The 27,425-nt window shown below is 35.0% G+C and overlaps 1 protein-coding gene across 3 annotated transcripts in view; it reads right to left on the minus strand.

The window, feature by feature from the left end:
- The window catches only part of ATRNL1 (attractin like 1), an 811,501-nt gene that overhangs the window by 598,264 nt on the left and 185,812 nt on the right, over positions 1-27,425 (minus strand). For all 3 annotated transcript variants that reach the window (XM_064373808.1, XM_021676929.2, XM_064373807.1), the window contains exons 16-18: positions 16,392-16,605; positions 14,555-14,743; positions 7,972-8,190 (exon numbers count right to left, since the gene is read on the minus strand). In XM_064373808.1, coding sequence (XP_064229878.1) covers positions 7,972-8,190; positions 14,555-14,743; positions 16,392-16,605 — 622 coding nt within the window. The remainder of the gene's footprint in view (positions 1-7,971; positions 8,191-14,554; positions 14,744-16,391; positions 16,606-27,425) is intronic.

Genomic DNA, 27,425 nt, shown 5'->3' on the forward strand with positions numbered 1-27,425 from the left:
GAAGAAGAAAGGTATGATGACAATGTCTCATCAAATAGAGAATATCAACAAAGAAATAAAATTTTTGAAAAAAAATGAAGTAGAAAAGTACAATAACAAAAAATACACTAGAATTCAACAGACGATCTGAACTGGTAGAAAAATAATCGGCAAGCTTAAAGACAGACTTACAGATTATGTAATCTAAAATACAGAGAGAATTAGAAATGGAGAAAAGTAAGCAGAGCTTGGGAAAACATATAGGACATCATTAATTTCACCATCATGTGCATAATAGGAACACTGGAAACAGAGGGGAGAGAGAGAGAAAAGAAACTAAAAATTATTTGAAAACATAGTTGCTGCAAACTTCTCAAATTTGATGAAAAACACTAACTTACACATCCAGGAAACCTAACTTCCACATCCAAACTCTAAATAGGACAAACAAAAACATTAACTTCCACATCTGAACTCTAAATAGGACAAACACAAAAAGATCCACAAAAAGTCCCACTATAATTATAACGATGAAAGCAACAAGGACAAAGTCTAGAAAGAAGAAAGAGATAAAATCATTTCTCACTTACAAAAAAGCCCTATAAGATTAACAACTGATTTTTAATAAGAAATAATAGAGGTCAGTAAGCAATACAATAATATATACTCAAAAAACCACTGCTAACCAAGAATCCTCTGTCAAGCAAAGCTACCTTTAAAAAAATCAGAGAAATAATGGCATTCCTAAATATGAAAACATTAAGAGAATTAAATGCTAGCAAGCCAGCCATACAAGAAATACTAAAGAAAGTTATTCACAGGAAAGCAAGCGACCCAGACAGTAATTCAACTCCATGCAAAAAAAAGAAACAGTACTGGTAATAATTGTGTAATAATAAAAATAGGAAATGCATATTTATTTTTCTTTTTTCTGTTACCTGATGTTATTAAAGAATTACTTTTGGCCGGGCGCGGTGGCTCAAGCCTGTAATCCCAGCACTTTGGGAGGCCGAGGCGGGTGGATCACGAGGTCAAGAGATCGAGACCATCTTGGTCAACATGGTGAAACCCCGTCTCTACTAATACAAAAAAATTAGCTGGGCACGGTGGCGCGTGCCTGTAATCCCAGCTACTCAGGAGGCTGAGGCAGGAGAATTGCCTGAACCCAGGAGGCGGAGATTGCGGTGAGCCGAGATCGCGCCATTGCACTCCAGCCTGGGTATCAAGAGCGAAACTCCGTCTCAAAAAAAAAAAAAAAAAAAAAAAGAATTACTTTTAAATATCTGTATATAATGGTATTATTTGTCCTATAACCATAAAAATGTAATATGTTTGCCAATAAAAGCTTAAAATAGGTGAGTGAAGAAAACCTGTGTTGGGCTAAAGATATGATACCAGGTGGTTTGGAGTTGTAGGAACAAATAAGGAAAACCAGAAATGGTAAAAAGATTAATATAATAAAAGCTATAAATATATACTTGCCCTCCTTTCATTCCTCAAATTCTTTAAAAGATATAAAATTATATAAAGTAATAATTTTAATAGAGTACTGGTGGGTCCACATATAAATAGATGTAGTACATATTAAAAAATAAGACAAAAAAATGAAGAAAAAGAATATACTTACATAAGTAACATTATTATATCTCACTGGTATTAATATAAATCTGAAAAATATTTTAATACATTAAAACGTATATGTTAAAGGTTTCTAGGTCTTTCATTTCCTTGGTTAAACTTATTTCTAAGTATTTTAATTTTTTGCAGCTACTGTAAATGGTATTACCTTCTTGATTTTCTTTTCTCCTAGTCATTGTTAGTGTATTAAAATGCTGATTTTTGTGTGTTGACTGGGCATTCTGCAACTTTACTGATTTCATTTGTCAGTACTAACAGTTTCTTGATAGAATCTTTATGCTTTTCTACATATAAGATCATGTCACCTGCAAACAGGTACAGTCTGAGTCCCTTCTTTCCTGTTTAGACACATTTAATTTCTTGCTTTTACCTAAGTGCTCAGTCTGAAGACTTTCCATACTATGTTAAATTAAAGTGGTGCAAGTGTGCATCCCTTTGTTGTTCCAGTTCTTAAAAAAAAAAAAGTTTCAGCTTTCCCTCTTCAGTATTATGATAGCTATGTTCTTTTCCCAAAAAAGCAAAATGGAATTCATTACCACTAGCCAAGTCCTGAAACAGATGCTTGAGGAAGTGAAAGGACAATATTTGCCATTATAAAAACAAATGAAAGTATAAAACTCCCTGATGAAGCAAGCACACACACAAGAAAAGTATTCAAATGCTACCACTACACAAAACTACAAAACCACAATGATAAACAATAAGAGAGAAGCAAAGGATATATGAAACAACCATAAATCACTTAATGAATGACATAAATAAGCCCTCACATATCAATAGCAACTTAATGTAAACAAATTGAACTTTCCACTTAAAAGACACAGACTTGCTGACCTTCAAGGTCAGAGATCCCAGAAGAAGAAGCAGGCACCCATCTGTGCCATTCTCCAGTCTCCTCGAGTGGCATCTCCACACGCAGGAGCAAACCAGATGAATAGGGTCTGAAGTGAAGCACCAGCAAACCACAGCAGCCCTACAGAAGAGGGACCTGATCACTGAAAGAAAAACAGAGAGCAACAACAACAACAAAACGTCCCCACGAAAATCCTATCCAAGGGCAAACAGCCTCAAAGAAAATAGACAGACTCAAACTCGAAACTAGACAAACTCAAGATCAGAAAGAATCAACAACAACAGCAAAAAGCCAAAAACCCAAAAGGCCAAAGTACCTATTCTCCTCCAAATGATCACAACATCTCTCCAGCAAGAGTGCAGAACTGGACAGATGATAAGATGGACGAATTCACAGAAGTAGGCTTCAGAAGGCAGGTAATAAAATACTACACTGAGCTAAAGGAGTATGTTCTAACCCACAGCAAAGAAGCTAAGAACCTTGATAAAAGGTTAGAGGAGCTGCTAACTAAAATAACCAGTTCAAAGAGAAACAAATGATCTGAAGGAGCAAAAAAGACAGCCAGAGAGCTTCATGAAGCAAACACAAGCATCAATACCCAATGTGACCAAGTAGGAGAAAAGATATAAGAGTTTAAAGACCAGCTTGCTGAAATAAGGCATGCAGACAAGACTAGAGAAAAAAGAATGAAAAGAAACAAAGCTTCCAAGAAATATAGAACATTGTAGAGAGACCAAACCTATGATTGATTGGAGCACCTCAAGTAGACAGGGAGAATGGAAGCAAGCTGGAAAACACACTTCAGGATATTATCCAGGAGAAGTACCCCAACCTAGCAAGGCAGGCCAACATTCAAATTCAGGAAATACAGAGAACACCACTAAGATACTCAATGAGAAGATCAACCCCAAGACACATAATCATCGGATTCTCCAAGGGCAAAATGAAGGAAAAAATGTTAATGGCAGCCAGAAAGAAAGACCAGGTCACCTACAAAGGGAGGCCCAACAAACTAACAGCAGACCTCTCAGCAGAAACTCCACAAGCCAGAGGGACTAGGGACCAATATTCAGCATTCTTATAAACAAAACAAAAAAAAAAAGAAGGAATATTAAACCCAGAATTTCATATCCAGCCAAAATAAGCTTCATAAGAGAAGGAGAAATAAAATCCTTTCCAAACAAGCAAATGCTGAGGGATTTTGTTACCACCAGGCCTACTTTGTGAGAGATCCTGAAAGAAGCACTAAATATGGAAAGGAAAAGCCAGTACCAGTGACTAAAAAACACACTGAAATATAAAGATCAATGACACTATGAAGAAACTGCATCAACTAGTGTGCAAAATAACCAGATAGCATCATGATGACAGGATCAACTTCACATGTAACAGTATTAACCTTAAATGTAAATGGGCCAAATGCCCTAATTAAAAGACGCAGACTAGCTAACTGGATAGAGTCAAGATCAATCAGTGTGATGTATTCAGGAGATCCAACTCACAAGCAAGGACAAACATAGGTTCAAAATAAAGGGATGGAGGAAAATTTATCAAGCAAATGGAAAGCAAAAAAAAGCAGAGGAGGCAATACTAGTCTCTGACAAATAGACTTTAAACTAACAAAAATCAAAAAAGACAAAGAAGGGCATTACATAATGATAAAGAGAACAATTTAACAAGAAGAGCTAACTATTCTAAATATATATGTACCAAGTACCAGGAGCACCCAATTAATTAAACAAGTTTTTAGAAACCTACAAAGAGACTTAGACTCTCACACAATAATAGTGGGGGACTTTAACATCCCACTATCGATATTAAACAGATCATTAAGACAGAAAATTAACAAGGATATTCAGGACTTGAACTCAGCTCTGGATCAAGTAGATGTAATAGACATCTACAGAACTCTCTACCCCAAATCAACAGATTATATATTCTTCTCAGTGCCACATGGCTCTTATTCTAAAATTGACCACATAATTTGATGTAAAACATTTCTCAGCAGATGCAAAAGAACCAAAATCATAAACAGTCTCTCAGACAACAGTGCAATCAAATTAGAACTCAGGATTAAGAAATTCACTCAAAACCACAAATCACATGGAAATTGCAAAACCTGCTCCTGAATGACCCCTGGGTAAAATGAAACTAAGGCAGAAATCAGGAAGTTCTTTGAAATGAATGAGAACAAAGAGACAAAATACCAGAATCTCTGGAACACAGCTAAAAAAATGTTAAGAGAGAAATTTATAGCAGTAAATGCCCACATCAGAAAGCTGGAAAGATCTCAAGTAGACACTCTAACCAACTAAAAGAACTAAAGAAGCACCAGCAAACAAATCCAAAAGCTAGCAGAAGATAATAAATAACTAAGATCAGAGCAGAACTGAAAGAGATAGAGACATGAAAAACCCTCCAAAAAATCAGTGAATTCAGAAGCTGGTTTTTTGAAAAAATTAACAAAATAGATAGAATGCTAGCTAGACTAATGAAGAAAAGCGAGAAGAATCAAATAGACACCACATAAAATGATAAAGCGGATATCACCACTGACCCCACAGAAATATAGACTACCATCAGAGAATGCTATGAACACCTCTATGAAAATAAACTAGAAAACCTAAAAGAAATTGATAAATTCCTGCACACATATACCCTCCCAAGACTATACCAGAAAGAAGTCAAATCCCTGAATAGACCAATAACAAGTTCTGAAATTGAAGGAGTAATTTATAGCCTACCAACCAGAAAAAGCTCAGAACCAGACGGATTCACAGCCAAATTCTACCAGAGGTACAAAGAGGAGCCGGTACCATTCCTTCTAAAACTATGCCAAACAACTGAAAGGGAGGGACTCCTCTCTAACTAATTTTATAAAGCCAGCATCAACCTGATACCAAAACTAGGAAGAAACAACAGAAAAAGAAAATTTCTGCCAATTTCCCTGATGAATATTGATGTAAAAATCCTCAATAAAATACCAGTAAAGTGAATCCAGTAGCACATGAAAAAACTTTTCCACCAGAAGTCAGCTTCATCCCTAGGATGCAGCTAGTTCAACATATACAAATCAATAAACATAACTCATCACATAAACAGAACCACAGACAAAACCACATGATTATCTCAATAGATGCAGAAAAGGCCTTTGATAAAATTCAACATCCCTTCATGTTAAAAACTCTCACTAAACTAGGTATTGATGGAACATAGCTCAATAATAGGAGCTACTTATGACAATTCCACAGCCAATATCATATTAAATGGGCAAAAGCTGGAAGCATTCCCTCTGAAAACCAGTACAAGACAAGAATGCCTTCTCTCACCATTCCTATCCTACATGGAACACAGTATTAGAAGTTCTGGCAAGGGCAATCAGGTAAGAGAAAGAAATAAAGGGCATTCAAACAGGAAAAGAGGAAGTCAAATTGTCTCAGTTTGCAGATGACATGATTTTACATTTAGAAAACCCCATCATCTCAGTCCAATAACTATTTTAACTGATAATCAACTTCAGCAAAGTGTCAGGATACAAAATCAATTTGCAAAAATCACAAGCATTCCTTTACACCAACAACAGACAAGCAGAGAGCCAAATCATGAATGAACTCCCATTCACAAAGGGAAAGAAATACCTAGGAATACACCTAACAAGGGATATAAAGGACCTCTTCAAGGAGAATAACAAAGCACTGCTTAAGGAAGTAAGAGAGGACACAAACAAATGGAAAAACATTCTATTCTCGTGGATAGGAAGAATCAATAGTGTGAAAATGGCCACACTGCCCAAAGTAATTTGTAGATTCAATGCTATTCCCATCAACCTACCATTGACATTTTCTTCAAAGAATAAGAAAAAACTAATTTAAATTTCACATGGAATCAAAGAAGACCCTGTATAGCCAAGACAATTCTAAGCAAAAGGAACAAAGCTGGAGGTATCATGCTACCGACCTCAAACTATGCTACAAGGCTACAGTAACAAAATCAGACAGAGACTAATGGAACACAACAGAGACCTCAGAAATAACGCCACACATCTATAACCATCTGATCTTCAACAACCTGACAAAACCAAGCTATGGGGAAAGCATCTCCTATTCAATAAATGGTGCTGGGAAAACTGGCTTGCCATATGCAGAAAACTGAAAGTGGACCCCTTCCTTACACCTTATACAAAAATTAACTCAAGATGAATTAAATAGTTAAATGTAAAACCCAAAACTGTAAAAACCCTAGAGGAAAACGTAGGCAATAACATTTAGGACTTAGGCATGGGCAAAGACTTCATGACGAAAACTCCAAAAGCAGTTGCAGCAAAAGCCAAAATTGACAAATACTATCTAATTAAACTAAAGAGCTTCTGTACAGCAAAAGAAACTATCATCAGGTGACCTATAGAGTAGGAGAAAAATTTTTGCAATCTGCCCATCCGACAAAGATCGAATATACAGAATTTATAAGGAACATAAATAAATTTACAAGAAAAAAAATGAACAACTCCATAAAAAACTGGGCAAAGGATATGAACAGGCACTTCTCAATAGAAGAAATTTATACAGCCAAAAACATATGAAAAAAGCTCAACATCACTGATCATCAGAGAAATGCAAATCAAAACTGCAATGGGATACCATCTCACACCAGTCAGAATGGCAATTATTAAAAAGTCAAGAAACAATAGACACTGGCGAGGCTGTGGAGAAATAGGCTTGTTCTTACACTGTGATTCCTCAAGGATATAAAACCAGAAATACCATTTGACCCAGCAATCCCATTACTGGGTATATATACCAAGGAATATAAATCACATGTGTTTATTGCAGAACTATTTGCAATAGCAAAGTCATGGAACCAACCCAAATGCCCAATAATGATAGACTGGATATAGAAAATGTTGTTCATATACACCATGGAATACTGCACAGCCATAAAAAGTAATGAGATCATGTCCTTTGCAGGGACATGGATGAAGCTGGAAGCCATCATCCTCAGCAAACTAACACAGGAACAGAAAATGAAACACTGCATGTTCTCACTCATAAGTGGGAGTTGAACAATGAGGATACATGGACACAGGGAGGGGAACAACATGCACCAGTCCCTGTTGCAAGATGGTGAGGGGAAGAAACTTGGAGGATGGGTCAATAGGTGCAGCAAACCACCATGGTGAATATATACCTATGTAACATCCACGTTCTGCATGTGTATCCCAGAACTTAAAGTAAAATAACAAAATATTTAAAGAATAAAAAGAAATAAAAGCTAATCATGATATTCCATGAATTCATTTAGCCTATCTAATGATTCTAAACAGAATCCCACCTGTATAACTGAGATAGATATAGTCCATGGAAGAATTTTTTATCTTAGACATTTTAGTCTCATTTTCATTGTTCTTTATTTCTAAAGCTATATTTTCTTTATTATAAGAAAAGAAAACTCCTTCTTGGATCCCTTAAGCAGAAAGTAAATTGTTTTCATCACATTATTATTACCTGGACACTGGATAAACGACCACTCATAGTTCTTTTCTTTGGGGCAAAGATTAGTGTCAAGAACCATCTCATTGTGGTGCATTCCAATAAGCTTCATTGGTCCCCGTGAAGAACCTTCAATGCAATGTCCTCTTCCTGTATTACTAGGATCATTGCACCAGCCACATCCAGGCTGTTCCAAACACTGTCCGCAGGTTCTCAATCCAGAACAATTTTGAGCTGCATGACAGGAACATTGACAAATATGTTAACCTGACTATACATTCAAACAGAATTATAGGCTAATAAAAAAATAAGTATGATCAAGAAAAAAACAATGAAAGGTCATCTATAGTTAATGTAAACATTTTTGCAATAATACTTAAGAGACAGCAATTACTAAAAGCAATTAAAACATACATCACAATCAAGAGGAGATAAACAGTCTGACATAGGAGTGAAAAAAAGTGTGGTTAACCATGACATGGAGAAAAATAAAGTCAGTAATTGAAGACTCCTGAAAATTTGGGGGAGCTGATCTAGGGCCCTACAGACCACCTTTATTATTGTCTGTGATGTAAACCCATGCTAGCCATTCTTGTTGTGCCTAGTGGGAACCTTCAGTGATTCTGTATTCTGCCAGTGGATATCCAGAGTAAGTGACGTCTGCCCATTTCCTGAGACTGCTGGGCTATACTTGGACTACCTATTATGGACACTGCTCCTCCCAAGGGTCCAAGATACTAGTATTTGGCTGTTATGTAATGAGAAAACTTAATCTCATTGAAAAAACCAAGCTGGGTGGGAACACAAAAACTGGTACTCTCCTTCAGCCGGGCAACAAGAGCACACATTCTAATTTGCAGGGCTGTAAAATAACACTCTAAGACTCATTCACTGATACTCAGCCTTTGTTGTTATTGGTTTTTGATTCCAGGTATAACCTATGAGACTCAACAAAACCTATGAATATGATGATGTTTGCCAAAGATAAGCAGACATTATAGTCTAACATCATAGTCAGAGCCATTGCTATGAAATGTTTTAAATTTTTAATTAGCAACTAGAGCATCTTACATTAAGCTGAGAGACTTTTCATATTTACATAGTTACTTTTACTGTTATCTAGCTAGGAATAGTATATATATCTTGGGAATTGTTTATAAATAGAAGACAATGACAGAAATACAAGGCATCATGAATCATGTCTTCTGGTCACATGAAAGAAAAAACAATGGAGGAAAAAAATGGTAGATTTCTGGCAGACTCAGTTTCATATAATGTTAATGACTTAGTTGCCACTCAGCATTTTAATACTACTGGGAACAAAAATGTTCCTAAGAAAACTACAAACAATGGCACAAATTTCTCAGTGAACATCAGGAACTCAATATAGTTGAGTGTGCAGAGACAGCAGAATATTGGATTTAAAAATTTACAAATTATAACATTATTTGTAGTTGTCAATCCTTTGAGGGCTGCAGATCTCATACCTTTATAGGAAGGTAAAGAATAAGTATCGTCTCCTGTACTTGCTTGACAAGAAATAAAAAAAAAAAAAAAAGAATACTCTTTGAGTCATTAAACAGAAGTGGCTAATGTTAAATTTGTAGATAAATAATTCATTGACACAAAGAATCTTCCTTTGAAAAATTACACTTTTTCAACAGTACACACTAGTGGCTAAATGACACAATTTAAAGCTTCCTATTTACCATATCCCTCCTTAGTTTTGTTAGTTTAAAATATTTATAGTATATTTACGATTGCAGTTAGTCCACAGTATTGTCAACTAGTTTATTCTAATTGTTTTCAAAAGTATATTGGGTGACTATGTTATCAATAGGACATAATGGAAAATATCTAATTAGTAATATCAGCTTGACATTTCAATTATCTACTGTCATGTAATGATTTGTATCATATATCATGTGAGAAGAAAGTAAATATTTAGTGGGACTCACCCTGAATAAATCAAATTTCCTAATATTGTTATACAGGTATTTTCTAAGAAAGTAAGTTTTATTTTAGAACTATTTTTTTAAGAAAGGATCATGATACCTGATTTAGCCACAGCCAGATTTTACCTGTGGATACCACCTATTGACCTAAAGTCTGAATTGTTCAACCCAGTGAATAAAATGCTGGGGAAAGAAAATATAAATATATTTTTTCATGATAAATATATATTTATTTTTCTTTCCCCAGTATTTTATATATATAGTACTCCACTGGCAAATGAAATAAGCTTCATGAGACCTCTGCCATTCCAACCCCACAGGAGACAGTGCACCTGCTTATACATGGAGCACATCACTACTACAACCAGCATCTGAGAATCATGAAAATACTCTCTATAACCAAGCAACTCATATACAGTTTTCATGACTGAAAGCACCAAGAGCCAAATTAGATTAAAATAAACTACAAACATTGAAGTCACATCTTCAAAGAGAAAAAAAGATATGGAAAAAGCACAGTTGAATAAAAAAAAATTAAAAAATAATTAAAAGAGATAGCCTACAAAAATGAGAAGGAACCAGAAAAATAATTCTGGCAATGTGAAAAAATAGGGTTTTAGGTCACACTAGCTCTTCAGCAATGGATCCAAACCAAGATAAAAATCTTTGAAATGCCACAAGAATTCAGAAGGCTGATTACTATGTTACTCAATGAGATACAAGAGAAAGGTGAAAACCACGTAAGAAAATTTAAAACACAATACAGGATATAAATAAAAATTTTTACAAAACAATACATTTTTTAAAAAAACAATTTCTGGAAATGAAAGGCACATTTAGAAAACTGCAAAAATGCAAGTGGAAAGTTTTAACAATAGACTAGACAAAGTAGAATAAATAATTTCATACCTCATAGATAAAGCTTTTGAATTATACCAAACATAAAGAAAAAATAATTTTAAAAAGAAACAAAGTCTGCAAGAAATATGAGATTAGGTAAAACAGCCAAATCTAAGAATCACTGGTGTTCCTGAGGGAAAAGAAAAAAAAATTTTGAACAACTTATTTGAGGGAATAACTGAGAAAAACATCCCTAGCCTTGCTAGAGATTTAGACACCCAAATACAAGAAGCTCCAAGAACTCCTGAGAGATTCATAGCAAAAAGGACATTACCAATGTATATAGTAATCATTTTATCTAAAGTCAACATGAAGAAAAGAATTCTAAGATCAGCAATACAAAAGTATCAGGTAATCTATAAAGAAATACCTATCAGACTAATAGACTTCTCAGCAGAAACCTTACAAACCAGAAGGGATCAAGATTCACTCTTTAGCCTCCTTAAGCAGAATAACTGCCAGAATATCTTTATGATTAAAAACCCTCAACAATCTAGGCATAGAAGAAACAAACCACAAAATAATAAAAGTCATATATGACAAAGCCATAGCAAATGTCATAGTGAATGGAGAAATGTTGAAGGCATTACCCCTAAGAACTATAACGAGACACCACTTCTATTTAACATAGTACTGGAAATCAAGCAAGAAAAAGAAATAAAGGGCATCCAAATCAGAGAAGAGGAAGTCAAACTAGTCTTGTTTGCCAATGACATGATTGCGTACGTAGAAAACTCTGAAGACTATGATGTGATTTTATACTGTATACCTAGAAAACCCTAAAGACCTTGATATGATTGTATACTTAGAAAATCCTAAAGAGTCCTCTAAAAGATGCCTAGATTTAATAATGAATTCAGCAAAGTCTGTTACAAAAACAACGTACACAAATCAGTAGCATTGCTATACACCAACAATGACCAACCTGAGAATCAAATCAAGAACTTTTACAACAGCTGCAAAACTAAAATACCTAGGAATGTATTTAACCAAGGAGGTAAAACATCCCTACAAGAACTACAAAATACTGCTGAAAGAAATCATAGATGACAAAAACAAATGGAAACACATCCTACACTCATGAGAATAATCATACTGCCCAAAACAATCTACAGGTTCAATGCAATTCCAATCAAATTACCAACATCATTTTTCACAGAATTAGAAAAAAATAATCCTCCGAAAATACCTCCTCCAGCTTCTACATATACCTGGTTGGTATCACCACACTTGGGATTTCCTCTTTCAGCTTCAGAGCCCCACTCCCTCTGTCTCTGTGCTTCTGCGTCTTCCTTCTGCTGTCTCTTTTCTTTCTTGCCTATTAAATGCTCCGCTTTTTAACACAACTCCACCTGTGTCCATGTTGTTTTATCTATTCAACGTGAGTCAAGAGCCCTGGCATTCCTCCACTCATCAGAGCAGTATCATTACTATAATTGCTAACCAGAACGGGTTGCCTCTCAGAGGAAAAACAAGAACGCTCAAAGGAGGGAAGAAAGAGTGGACAGGCAGACCACAAAAATTGCTGCTGGGATAGCTGTTTGTATTTCATCAGTCAGGCTGCCAGTGGCTGCTCCTATGGAGGGACTGCAAGAAAGCCAATGGTCTAATAAGAAAGTCCTGAAGATACTTAAGAAAGTTATAGAAACAAGCTGCGTTATGCCCTCTACACCTAGGAAAACTCCACATAGCAGTTTCCTGGCGAGAAAGGGACCGAGGGAAACCAGTGGACTGATGCACAAACCTAAAATAGACTTTTGACCTTTAAAAGTTTCAAAGATGACGTAAGAAGAGAGAGAATGACAGTGGAGAACTTAGGGCTGTTGTTAGGAGAAAAGACTTAGAATTGGGATAAAGAGCCTGGAGAGAATTCCTGTATAGAGATGGAAACTGTCTCTTTGCCTATCTCACTGAATACCTTTCAACCAAACACATGCCTGAGTTTAATAGATACACTGGACTCCAAGAGGCTGTTATTTTGTCTCCTTTGACTGAACTGTAACTACAGTTTTTTGGGACCTGGCACAAACACACCAACATGTTAATTAGATTCACTCATTTCAAATCCTGTTTACTGCAGGTTAAAGTATTGGGAAGAAAAAAAAAATAAGAAAACAAAATCTAAGGACTCTTGCTCCTTCTGTCTTTGTGAGCTTCCTAGACACTCAGATGTTGAGAAGGAGGGAAGTGAAAAAGAACCAAAAGAACTTCTCATTTTATTTGTCTGTTGGGACTTTACCAAGTAACTGATAATTTGCTTTGTTCAAATCAAAGCACCCTCAACAGACATAAACTTGTAATCCCAGCACTTTGTGAGGCCAAGGTGGGCAGATCGCAAGGTCAGGAGTTTGAGACCAACCTGGCCAACAGTAAAACCCAGTCTCTACTAAAAATACAAAAATTAGCCAGGCATGGTGGTGCGTGCCAGTAGTCCAGGCTACTCAGGAGGCTGAGGCAAGAGAATCGCTTGACCCAGGAGGTGGAGGTTGCAGTGAGCTGAAATTGCACCACTACACTCCAGCCTGGGCCACAGAGCATGACTCAGTCTCAAAATAAATAAATAAATAAATAAACCACTTAGATACAAAGTTTATCTCAGGTGATTCTGCAGCTAACTATGGTGGTAGAATGGTAATTACTGGGCCCCTGAAAAGTATATTATTCACAAAAAAATGACAAAAAGTCTGGATTAATTACAAGAGGGACAGATACCAATGAGTGGGATATGAATGAATGCAAACAACACTGAGAAGCAGGTGGTGAGAGCAGCAGGAGTAAGTAACACTTTCTACTTTTTTGTTCCAAATCTGATTAATTCAGGTGAAAAGGCATATTTTTGATGAGCATCAGTGTCAGAGAGTGGATTGTGGAAAGATAAACCATATTCTCTGCTACAAAGAAGCTAGCTAAGATCAGTACCTTCTTCTCCCAAGCAGAAAGAGCTTCACATGGTCTCAAGTTCCTACAAGGCTACCAAGTGCTACCAGTAGCATTATGCAATCCCCTTGATAACTATATTCTGATGCCATTTGTGTTTGTAAGCAAGGCCACTCTGACCACATAGTACCCAGTATTAAATATTCATTCAGATGCATCCTTATCCTATAGTCCTTAGAAAACATGAGAGACCAAAAAAGGTCAAGATCTTTCTCCTGAAGTACAACTCACAGCAAGTCCAGTACTGCCTTGCTGACATGACTCTACATGATGTCAAGACTGTGCATTCTATACTTGTAACAGATATACCAACATTGATAAGATATTCTCACCCCGAAATGCTTTCCTGAATCTAATCATAAGGGAAAAATTAGACAAATCCAAATTGAGAAACCTGCAAAACAATTGGTATAGGTGACTCAAAAATACCAAAGTCATGTAAGGAAAAGACATGGGAACTGTACTATATTAAAAGACACTAAAGAGGCTCACCAGAGCAATCTGTGATGTTTGAGGTGAACACTCTTATGAAGTGGTCTGCTGTCTGCAACATACACACAGCTCAGGGAAAAGGAGCTGTACATATGTGGCAATATGTTAATATTTAGGGTAAGATACTTAGTGGAATGCAAAATGATGATATAATAAAAATCAGAGGTTAACAGCACCAGCTGGTTTCAAAACTAGCTGTAGCAATATTTTTTCTCATTTTTTGAAATTTCTTCAAATATTTAATTATTCTTTACATCACAAAGAAGTGATTTATGTTGCTATCAGATGAAAAGTCACTCTAGATAAATACTTACGAGAGCAGGTGGCAGTTTGCCACTCTAGACATTGTCCATATGGAAAAGAGATGATATAGGCATTAGAGTCAACACATCGTTTCGTGCTGCTACACCACATACACTCCATGCCATTGCTTGTACAGTTGGAACATGATGTCCTTAGAGAGCATGGCTTTTTGCATGGCCTTGCATTTTGATTTGGACTAACTGGAATAAATAAACAAATATAATTATTTCATTTTTAACCTCATTTTAACACAATTGTATGGGTTTTCTTTGCTTTGCTGTTCAGGGAATTATTTCAATTAAGCCAACTGTGGCCTTATAATATGATGAGGTAAATAAAAGCAAAGATGACATATCAATACTTCCTAACTTTTTAATTAAATTTAAAAATGTATAACTCCTTGGAAATTTTTAATTCTTTACAAAGTATATATAATTGTATAATTTAATATTATAGTTAGTAATGTAATCTGTGACCTAGTTTGAATACTAGAACTGTTTACTTTCCCAGCCACAATTTTTTTCTAGCCACAATGGTTTCCATAACATTCCACATCTTACAAAGTAAACGACCCATAAATGAACATGTCTCTGACATAAACAAAGAATAAAATACAGCTTATCATAAGATATTACACAAGATACGATATGTATCACAGCCTTTAGGAAGGCTATTATTTGAGAATAATAGGAAATAAATATTGGCCAGGATGCAGAGAAATTGAAAACTTTGTGCACTGCTGGAGGGAATATAAAATGATACAGCCTCTGTGAGAAACAGTATAGCAATTCCTCAAAAATTTCACCATAGAATTGCCATATGATTTTGCAATTCTCCTTCTGACTATATTCCCCAAAGAGATGAAAGCAAGAAGCTGAACAGATATTCATACAACCCCATTCATAGCAGCATTACTCACAATAGCCAAAAGGCAGAAGCAACCCAAGTATCCATTGACAGATGAATGGATGAACAAAATGTGGCATACACATATAATGGAATATTAGTCAACCTTAAAAAGGAAGGAAATTCTCATGCACCCTACATCATGGTTAACCCTTGAAGACATTATGCTAAGGGAATAACCCAGTCACAAAGGACATATACTGTTATGATTCTACTATATGAGGTACCCGAAGTTGTAGTTAAATTCATAGAGACAGAAAGTAGAATAGTAGTTGCTAGGGACTACAGGGAGTGGGGTGGAGGAAATGGAGAGTTATGGTTTAATGCATATACAGTTTTAGTTTTTCAAAATGAAAAAACTTTTGGAGATAAATGGTGATAATGTCTGCGCAACAGTGTGAAAGTACATACCACTGAATTGGCATTAAAATACATTTAAAATAGTTAAAATGGTAAATTTTAAATATATTTTACCACAATAAAAATATAAGATTTAAAAAGAAAAGAATCCAATATTCCTTTCTCACATAACAAAAATCCATTTCAGAAGATGTAACAAAAATGTTTCTTTTTACTTGACAACTAAGATATGTCTACAAGAGTAAAATGTCTCAATTAGTCATTAATCTCAAAAAAAAAATCTTCTTCCCAAACACTACCATGATAAAAGTACAAGACATCAATGAATTAAGGATAGATTTTTGCAATATTGTAACTACACCTATATGTTCATAATCTCACTATTTAAACCAATAAAGATTGCATAAAATAATATTATGTTATTTTCACAACTTAATGCTGAGAACACTAAGTGGGGAAGAATGTGTATAAAATAAAATTTACATAAATATCAAAGAATAAGACTATACTCTAGAAAGAAGGAGTGAGAAGATTGGTGGGAAACATATTTTTAAAGAAATGCTAATTTACTGGACTACTTACCAACAGGTTTTTCACAGACAAGGCCATTTGCCATAGACGTACAAGGATTTGCTTTTAAGCCTGCCACTGCAGCCCTTTCTAGATATGCGCAGAACCCAGAATCATTGGGTTCACCAGGAAGCCACTGTAGTGTTGTGTTTGTAAAAGGAGACATGTCTTCCCATCCCCAATAGGATATATTGATCTTGCGCAAGCCTACCCAAGGTGATACTTTCTGTAAACAACAGGAAAAGTGGCATTCAAAGAAAGTTAGATGTAAAAGTATGGCATCATATTCCATAGCAAATGGCTCATATCATTAAAAATTATATTTGAAAATATATAAAACTCCCTTTCTAATGAGTTTTAGTACTAAGAATAATTAACAATTACAGTATATTTTGGAGAATGATGTAGAATAGAACACTGTTTTTAAAACACAGGTTTTATGTTTAGCTACATGACTGGCATCATTTATTTAGCCTTTGTGAACCTTAATTTCCTCTTCTATAAAATAAAGATATAATTATCCTCTATAAAATGAAGATGAGGCAGGATTATTTAAAAACTTAACATATTATTATGGCTGCTGCTGCTTCTATTATTATCACTACTATCAATGTAATTAGTTATAGGATTAAGAATCTAAAGATAGGCTGGACACAGTGGCTCACGCCTAAAATCCCAGCACTTTGGTGGGCCAAGGTGGGCAGATCACAAGGTCAGGAGATCGAGACCATCCTAACTAACATGGTGAAACCCTGTCTCTACTAAAAATACAAAAAATTAGCCAGGCATGGTGGCAGGTGCCTGTAGTATCAGCTACCTGGAAGGCTAAGACAGGAGAATTACTTGAACCCAGGAGGTGGAGGTTGCAGTAGAGGGCAGTGAGCCAAGATTGCGCCACTGCACTCCAGCCTGGGTGATAGAGCAAGACTCTGTCTCAGGAAAGAAAAAAAAAAGAATCTAAAGATAAGTTGCCATTATCTGCACTGTGAAAATAGAAAATAAAATCAACAAGCAGTACTTAATGAAGACTTCATAACAGGACTTAGCAAAAAGACTTAGAGAAGAATAACTGCCTCTCTCTTAGCTCAAACCTCTACAAATGAATTTGGACTTCTATATGAATTTTGGATACATTGATGTCATATAATTTTATTAATAAAAAATCAAGAAAAATAATAAAATCTAATGTTTGTGCCTAAAATTTAGCTAAGATTGACAAATGCTACATAACCATTCTTAATGCTGTAATATTTCAAAATTAGCTTGAAATAAAAATCTTTACCATATTTATAACCTTAATAATTACTCAATTTTAAAATGTTTTTCTTTTTATATTAAAAAATGATATATTCATGATCAAAGTTATTAATCTTTACAATATTTTTAGATTATAAGCACCTCTATTTTAATATGTATGATAATATATTTATTTTTCAAAATACTAAGCTACCAATATTATATTACTATGGGTAATGGTTTCAAAACTCCACTTCATTCTTTTTTTTAACATTATAGAGTAGCAGGATAGAGAAAAATGTTTTTCTATCTTTAACAACATAGAAATGACATTTATATCCAGTATTTATTCTAATTATGATGTACATATGGTCCTAGAGATCTTAAGAGATAGCCATACACCTAGAAATGTGTGCAATGTACAAATACAATAAATTTTACATAGTAAACACTCAACAAATGTTTCTTGGATAAAATTTAAGTATCTTATAAATTCTCGTTATGACAATAGATCTCATATTGCTCAAGTACTGTATACATAGTAGGTAATCAATACATTTTGCTAAACAAAATTCATTAGAATAAAGATGGTTATCTTCTATCATCACTGCAGTGCCTGAAACAAAGATGGTACTTAATAATGTTTCTGATTATAAAAATACACATGCTGCTTCACATTGTGATCAGCATATATTTCACATATTATTCTGAAAAATATTTTGGTAAACAAAAAGCTATAACATTCTTACAGTTCTTGATAATATCAGCAGGCATCAATTCAACATAGATATTTCAGATTAACAACTGTGTTTCACATTACAGCAATTCTGCCTATATCCCTGAACTATCTATAGTCAAGAGAAGTCATTTAAAATGAAATATTACTCCCTAACTCATCATGTTAAAAATCTGAGAGGAAGAAGAGGAAAACATAAAAATGAACCTGCTGATAAAACATTTAAAGTAACTATTACTCAGTAAATGAACTGGACAGGCAGTTCATTATCTTATGTAAGATAAATTACTATATTATGAAAATTTACTGCAGCACACCATAAATTACTGTAACATTTCATTAGCCATTTCCAATAAGTAAATGATCATTTGACCCAAGATATCTCTATAAAGTACACGAATTTGTTGATCTTTATTTGCCAAAGAAGGGTTATCATCAGTTTATATAACTGCAATAACTCAGAATTCATTTTATATAAAGATATGCTTAATTGAATGTCACCTTACAGAAATCTCTACCTTTGAAATCTTGCTAAAACTCAGCTTTCCGATACAGCAAAACATTCTTCATTTACAGGGCATGCTAGTTAGCATCATATTCCTTAGCAAATGGAACTTTTGAATGTGTGATGAACTTAGACTTGATAAATTCATCACACATTCAAAATAATTATTATTTCAATCATTATTATTTATAATAATAGGCAAGAAAAAATGAGCACTAACATAGGAATCTTAAAATATGCAATATCAAAAAAGCACATTTCAAGGTTATATTGTAAAAAGTAAATATATTCTTGTCTTAAGCTAGAAAGTAAGGAATAGAATTCTAATATCAAATACCAGTACTTTCTAAGTATCAGGGAATTTGGATCTGCCAAGAACAAGCTCTGCATAAGTGGTAGGTAGTGAGAACTAATTGTCATATGTTCACTGGTAATTGTCCTTTTTTTTTTTTTTTAGTAAAATAAATGATGCTTCTGGCATCACAAGAATATAAACAGATTTTAACTTAAGATGTACATCTCATATGCTAAAAATAAAACTTCAAAAATACACCTTGTCACTTTTTTTAAAATATTATAAAACTAGTAGGTATCTTCTGCATATCACCTTATACATCTTATCCTCTAGCCATTAAGCTGGTAGCTCTCAAGACAAGTTAAGAGAAAAAACATAGGCATTTCTTTTTACAGATATTTCCATGTGCAGGCCAACTCCAAATCCTGTAAGACGCAGCTAGGGCACTCCTCTAGGAAATTATTCTTAGGTCCACAATACTGGTTAAATTCCTACCCTTTATCTTCATATATTACCTTGTGTGCATCTATCATTTCAATTATCACATTTCAGTATAAATGTGTTTGTTTCTCTCTCCACTAAGCTCTTTGAGAACAGCAATTGTCTTTTGATCTCTGTAATCTGAGAAAGCAGTAGATCGCCAAGTACACTGAAATTACTCAATAACTGTATACTAAATGAATAGCTACTGGTCTATCCTTCACAGAAAAGTAGCTACAGCTCACAGAAAAGTATTTGACTCAACTGTTCATATAAATATGATTTGTATAGTTTTTCTTTACCCTATTAATCCCAGACGTTAAAAAAAAATTCTTATAAGGCCAAGAAGTACCATATTGCAATATCCACTTCAAAATATTTGAATATTTATAAAAGTATAGAATACAGTTAATTCAACAGTCTTATTAATGGGGAAGAAAGCTTTGGCTGCATAGATAGAAAATGGGGATAGAAATTAGATTATCCATTATTTATACTCATCAGAAATACACACGCTAATATTAATATATTTCATCACAAAAATTAGGGTTGGCAGTAACAGTGGACTGACTGTCCACACAAAAATTTCAGGAGTGATGTCAGCTAGCCCAGGCTAGCCATGAAGCCATGTAAACAAATTCTGGGCCTCAGACACAACCCCATGAGGTATTCCCAGCAGATAATCCCCCAGGACTGCTGAGCAGCCATGTACCTGCATCCTGGGATTAAGAAATAGCTCTGTGAACTGTCCCTGGCAAGCAAGCCCCCAGGACAACCAAGCAGCCTTGAACCTGTCGCTCGGGCCTGAAAAACAGGCCCAAAGGCCATCCCTAGAAAACATATTTCCAGGCCAACTGAGCAGCTATATACTCATTTCTCAAGCTTGAAAAACAGCCTCATAGGTTGTTCCCGGCAGGCAAGCCCCCCGGTCAACCAAGTGACAGCATGGCTATGTTCCCAGAGTGACAACCTCATGGCCTTAACCCTAGCAAGCCAGAATGCAAGTTGGCCTACCCACTATGTGTACTCACATGCCCATGGCCTGAGAAACAGCAAGGTGAGCATACTCTCCAACAAAGCCACACCACCACTGCTATAAACTCTCTTCACTAAGGCTACCAAGACACTTGAAAATGTCACTAGTATGCCACTAGTGTGGATAATAGCTGAAGAAACTACATGGCGACTACACTACTCCATCCACCTAGAATGAATACCAATACTCTCCATTGAACTAACACCCCAAGACCCATTCATACTAATAACTCTTTCCATACAAAACTTACTCCATAAAATTGGGAGAATTTTATGCAGGAATTCCTACATATCAAATATCAGAAAGAAAATTCAAAATAATCTTATGGATATTCAATGAGATATAGGAGAATACAGATACATAATTCAACAGAATAAGGAAAATAATTCATAATTTGAATGAAAAATTCAACAACAGAGATAACAGAAAAAAAGAACAAAATAAATTCTAGATCTGAAGAATTCAATGAATAACATTTAAAAAATGCAACAGAGAGCTTCAACCACAGATTTAACCAAGCAGAAAAAAAGAATTTCTCTTTCTCTTTTTTAATAGAGGTGGGACCTTGCTATGTTGCCTAGGCTAGTCTCGATCTCCTGGGCTTACAAGTGATCCTTCTACTTCAGCGTCCCAAGTAGCTGGGACTACAGGTTCACACTACCATGCCCAGCTAGAGGAATCACTGAACTTAAAAAAAGCACATAATACAGGCAACAAAAATAAAATAGAATATGGAGTGAAGAAGGCCTACAGCATTTACAAGAAACCAATTAGTGAAAACCTATTTGTATTATAGGCATTGCAAAAGGAGAACAGAAGGGAATAGGTGCCTAGAAATACTTAATAAGCCACTTGAAAACTTTCCAAGTCTTCAGAAGGAAATGAACATCCAAGACCAGGAAGCTTAAAGAACACCAAATAGATTCACACTATACAGGTCCTTTCCAGTGCACATGATACTCAAATAATCAAAAGTCTAATACAAAGAAAGAATTCTAAAAGCATTAAGAGAAAAGCATAAGGTCATATATAAGAAAATCCCCATTAGAATAATAGTAAATTTCTTAGCAGAAACCTTAAAGGCCAGGAGGAATGGAATGATATATTCAAAGTACTGAGAAGAAAAAAAAAAAAACATCAAACACAAATATTATACCAAGCAAAGCTATTTATCAGAAATTAAGGAGAAATAAAATCTTTCACAGACAAAATCTAATGAAATTCATCACCAATAGACTAGCCTTACAATAAATGCTCAAAGGATCCTAACATCTAGAGCTAAAAAGATGATAACCACCATCATGAACACATGCAATATTATAAAACTCACTGGCAGAGCCAATACACAAAGGAGAAAGAGAAAGAAATAAAACCTTATCACTATAGAAAGCCATATAACCACAAAAATAAACAATAAGAGAGGAAGAAAGGAACAAAGGATGGAAAGGATATACACAGGAAGAAAGGATGTACAAAACCCAGAAAAAAAACAATAAACTGACAGGAATAGTTCTCACCTTTCAATAATAACCTTGAAAGTAAATAAATTCCCCCACTTAAGAGATATAAACTGTCTGACAGCATTTAAAGAAAAATAACTAACAATATGCTGCCTACAAGAAACTTACCTCATCCCTAAAGACATACATAGACTAAAAGTAAAGGGATGAAAAAAGATACTCCATACAAACAGAAAACAAAAGTGAGCAGGAGTAGTTACACTTATATAGGACAAAACAGACTTTCAGTCAAAAGCTGTAAAAGAGATAAAGAAGTATATTATGCAATAAGAAAAGGATTAATTTGGTAAGAGGCTCTAACAAAATTGTAAATATACATGCACCCAACACTGTAGCATTTAGATATATAAGGAAAAAAATATTAGATATAAAGAGAGAAATAAGCCCCCAAACAATAATACTTCAAGACTTCAACACCATGCTCTCAGCATTGGACAGATGATCTAGACAGAAAATCAACAAAGAACATCAGATTTAAACGGCAGCATAAACAAAATGGAACTAAGAGACATTTACAGAACATTGTACCCACAGCTGCAGGATACACATACTTTTCATCAGCATGTGGGACATTCTCCAGGAATGACCATATATGGTAGGAAACAAAACAAGTATCAACAAATTTTTAAAAATTAAAATCATACCAAGTATCTTATATGACCACAATGGAATAAAACTAGACATTAATAACAAGAGGAACATTCAAAACTATATGAATACATGCAAATTAAACAACATAGTCCTCAACTAACACTGGGTAAAGAAAGAAATTAAGAATGAAATTTAAAATTTACTTGAGACCACAAAAAATAGAAACACAACATACCAAAACCTATAGAATGTAGCAAAAGCAGTACTGAGAGGGAAGTTTATAGTAAAAAAAAACTACATCAAAAAAAAAAAAAAGAACGATTTCAAATAATACATTACAAAGAACTAGCAAAGTAAGAAAAAAAAAAAAACCCAAAATTAGTAGAAGGAAAAAGATAAAGATCATGGCAACCATGATCTTTATTGAAATGTAATTGGGGCTAAAATAATTCAAAAGATCAATGACCAAAATGTTGGTTTTGTTGAAAAAATAAATTGATAAACCATTTGCTCAACTAAGAAAGAGAAAGGACCCAAATAAATAAAATCAGAAATGAAAAAGGAGACATTAACATAACACAGAAATATAAAGAGTCATTAGAGACTACTGTAAACAATAATATTCTAAGAAATTGAAAACTTAGAGGGAATGAATAAATTTCTGAAAATATATAACCTGGAAATTGAACAAAAATAAATAGAAAACCTGAAAATACCAAAATTAATGATTTTGAATGAATGATGAAAAGTCTCACAACAAAGAAAAGTCCAGAACCAGATGGCTTCACTGCTGAATTCTATCAAACCTTTCAAAACTAATTAATACCAATTCTTCTCAAATTATTTCAAAGAACTGAGGCAGAGGGGATTTTCTTAACTCATTCTATGAGGTCAGCATAACACTGATACCAAAAACAGACAAGAACATTAAAAAAAAAAAAAAAAAAAAGAAAAAAAAACATAAAAAAACCTACAGGCCAGCATCCCTGATGAACATATGCAAAAATACTCAACAAAATACTAGCAAAATGAATCCAACAGTACCAGAACAATACACACCATGACCAAGAAGGAGTTATACAAGGACTACAAAGATGGTTCAACCTATACAAATTAATAAATATCAATTATCACATCAATAGAAGGACAAAAACTATATGATCAACTCAATAGATGAAGCAAAAGCATTCAACAGAATTCAACATCTCATCACGATAAAAACTTAAATTAGGTATTTACTTAGGAAATAATTAATTTAGGAAGGAAATAAATAAATAAATACCTGTATTTTAGAAAGAATGTACTGAAAATAAAAAAGGCCGTATATGACATAAAGGCCACAGCTAACATCATACTGAATAGGAAAAGCTAAAAAACCTTTCTTCTAAGAATTGGAACAAGACAAGGATACCCATTCTCACCACACTTATTTAACATAACACTGTAAGTCAATGGCCAGGGCAATTAGGCAACAAAAGAAATAAAAGACATCCAAATTGAAACAGAAGATGTCGAAGTGTCCCTGTTTGTAGATGGCATGATCTGGAAGAGGCTTAAGACTGTGATACAGGAGCTAGAAAGAAATTATTTAGGCAGATAGTGAGGTTAAGAGAGTTCTCAACAAGCCTTCCCTTTTAACAAAAACCAGCTCTAAAATCATTCTTTTTCTAACAAAGAGCAGCCTAAACAAATAAACAAAAAACCTACAGGCCAATATCCCGAATGAACAAAATTCCCTGATGAAATAGAGCTGCAGACATAGATAAGAAAGTTGGAAGCTTGCACCAGTGAATGCTAGCACCTGTGCCAATAAGAAAAGGCTGCCTTGGAGCCAGGCGTTCAACATGGAGGCTACATCTTCCCTTTTCTTTGTAAACCACAGTAAAGAAACAGGCAACATGGCACTGGCTAAGAAGAGAACCCACCTGCATAATAAAAGATTAGGGTAGGACAACCAGCTTCTTCACACGCTATGTAAATGGCATACCTGGTCAGATCAATCTTTTGGGCTCTATGTAAATTAGAGCCCAAAATTAAGCCTCCTTAAGTTTGTCTATAAAACCCTGTGCATTTCACCACAGAACCGGAAGACACTCTGGAGCTCCTCTCTACAGGAGAGAAAGGTTTCCTCTTTCTTTCACCTATTAAACTTCTGTTCTTTCTTTTTTTTTTTTAAGATGCAGTTTCACTCTAGTCGCCCAGGATGGAGTGCAGTGGTGCAACTTCAGCTGACTGAAATCTCCACCTCCCAGGTTCAAGCAATTCTCTTGCCTCATCTTCTGAAGTGGCTGGGATTGCTGACACCTGTCACCACGCCCAGCTAATTTTCTGTAGAGATGAGGTTTCACCATGTTGGTCAGGTTGGTTTTGAGCTTCTGACCTTAGGTGATCCACCCACCTCAGCCTCCCAAAGTGCTGGGGCTACAGGCGTGAGCTACCAAGCCTGGCAACTTCTGCTCTTAATTTCACTCCTTGTGTGTTTGTGTCCTTGATTTCCTTGGTGTGAGGCAAAGAACCTCAGTTATTACCCCAGAAGAATGACACCAATTCTGCTAGAAAACTCTTAGTAATGACAAACTAATTCAGCAAAGTTTCAGGATACAAAATCAGCACACTAAAATTAGTAGCACTTCTATACACAGACAACAAACTAGGTAAAAAATAAATCAAGAAGATAACACCATTTATAATACTATAAAATATTAAAATACTTAGAATTAATTTAACCAAGGAGGTAAAAGACCTCTACAAAAAAACTACAAAACACTGATTAAAGAAATTGAAGAGAATCCAAATAAATGAAACAACATTCCATGAGAATAGATCAAAAGACTTACTATGGTTAAAACAACCGTGCCACTCAAAGCAATCTACAGATTCAATGTGCTACCTATAAAATACCAATGACATTGTTCACAGAAATAGGAAAAGCAATTCTAAAACTTGTATGAAATGAAAAAAGGCCCTAATAGCCAAAGCAATCTTGAGTAAAATCAACAAAGCTAGAGCCATCAAACTACCAGGCTTCAAAATACACTGTAAAGTTGTAGTAAAGAAAACAGCATGGTACTGGTATAAAAACATACACATACACCAATGGGAGAGAAGAGAGAACTCAAAAATAATTCACATAGCTGCAGCCAGCTGACTTCTGACACTTACACCAAGAACATGCATAGGGGAAAGGACAAGCTCTTCAATAAATGGTGCTAGAAAAACTGGATCTCTATATGCATTAGAATTAAACTAGGCCCCTGCCTCTTACCCTGTACAAAAAAAAAAAAAAAACTAAAAATGGATCAAAGAACTAAATTTAAGGCCCCAAACAATAAAACTACTAGAAGAAAACATAGGAAAAATGCTTCGGGAATAGGTCTGCAAAAAGATTTTATGAGCAAGACCTCAAAAGCACAGGAAACAAAAGCAAAAATAAACAAATAGGATTATATGAAAATAAAAAGCTTCTGCACAGCAAAGAAAACAATCAAAACAGTGAAAAGACAACCTACAGAAAGGGAGATAATATGGTTTGGCTGTGTCCCCACCCAAACCTCACCTTGAATTCCCACATGTTGTAGGAAGGATGTGGGAAGAGGTAATTAAATTATGGGGACAGGTCTTTCCTGTGCTGTTCTCATGATAGTGAATAAGTCTCACAAGATCTGACAGTTTTAAAAAGAGGAATTCCCTGCACAAGCTCTCTCTCTCTTTGCCTGCCACCATTCATCTAAGATGTGACTTTCTCCTTCTTGCCTTTTGCCATGATTGTGAGGCCTACCCAGCTACGTGGAACTGTAAGTCCATTAAACATTTTTCTCCCCATTCTCAGAAATGTCTTTATCAGGAGCATGAAAACAAACTAATAGGAGAAAATATTGGTAAACTATTCATTTGATAGGAAATTAATATCTAGAATATACAAGGAACTAAAAAACCTCAACAGCAAAAAAAAAAAAAATTGAATTAGAAAAGAGCAAATGAACAGACATTTCCCAAAAGAAGACACAAAACTAGCCAACAAAAATGTGAAAAAAAATGGTCAACATCACTAATTATCAGGGAAACACAAATAAAAACCACAATGAGATATCATCTCACCTCTGAATGTCTATTATCAAAAGGTCAAAAATATTGGTGAGGATGCAGAGAAAAGGGAATTCCTATACATTGTTGGTGGGAATGTACATTAGTACAGCCAATACGGAGAACACTATGGAAGTTCCTCAGAAAATTACAAACAAAACCATTATATGTTCCTGCAATCCCACTGCTGAGCATCTATCCAAAGCAAAAAATATCAGTATATCAATGGGATACCTATATTCTCAAGTTTATTGCAGCACTATTCACAATAGCCAAGATGTGGAATCAACCTGGGTTTCCAACAGGAAAAGAACAGATCAACGAACTGTGGGCTGGGCACAACGGCTCATGCCTGTAATCCCAGCACTTTGGGAGGCTGAGGTGGGCAGATCACCAGGTCAGGAGTTCAAGAACAGCCTGGCCAACATGGCAAAACCCTGTCTCTACTAAAAATATAAAAATTAGCCGAGTATGGTGGCAAGCACCTGTAATCCCAGCTACTCAGGAGACTGAGGCAGGAGAATCACTTGAACCCAGGAGGTGGAGGTTGCAGTGAGCCAAGAT

The sequence above is a fragment of the Aotus nancymaae genome, unplaced genomic scaffold, assembly GCF_030222135.1.
Source record: "Aotus nancymaae isolate 86718 unplaced genomic scaffold, 86718_ANA_hifiasm-v0.15.2.pri h1tg000010l, whole genome shotgun sequence".
Lineage (NCBI taxonomy): Eukaryota > Metazoa > Chordata > Mammalia > Primates > Aotidae > Aotus > Aotus nancymaae.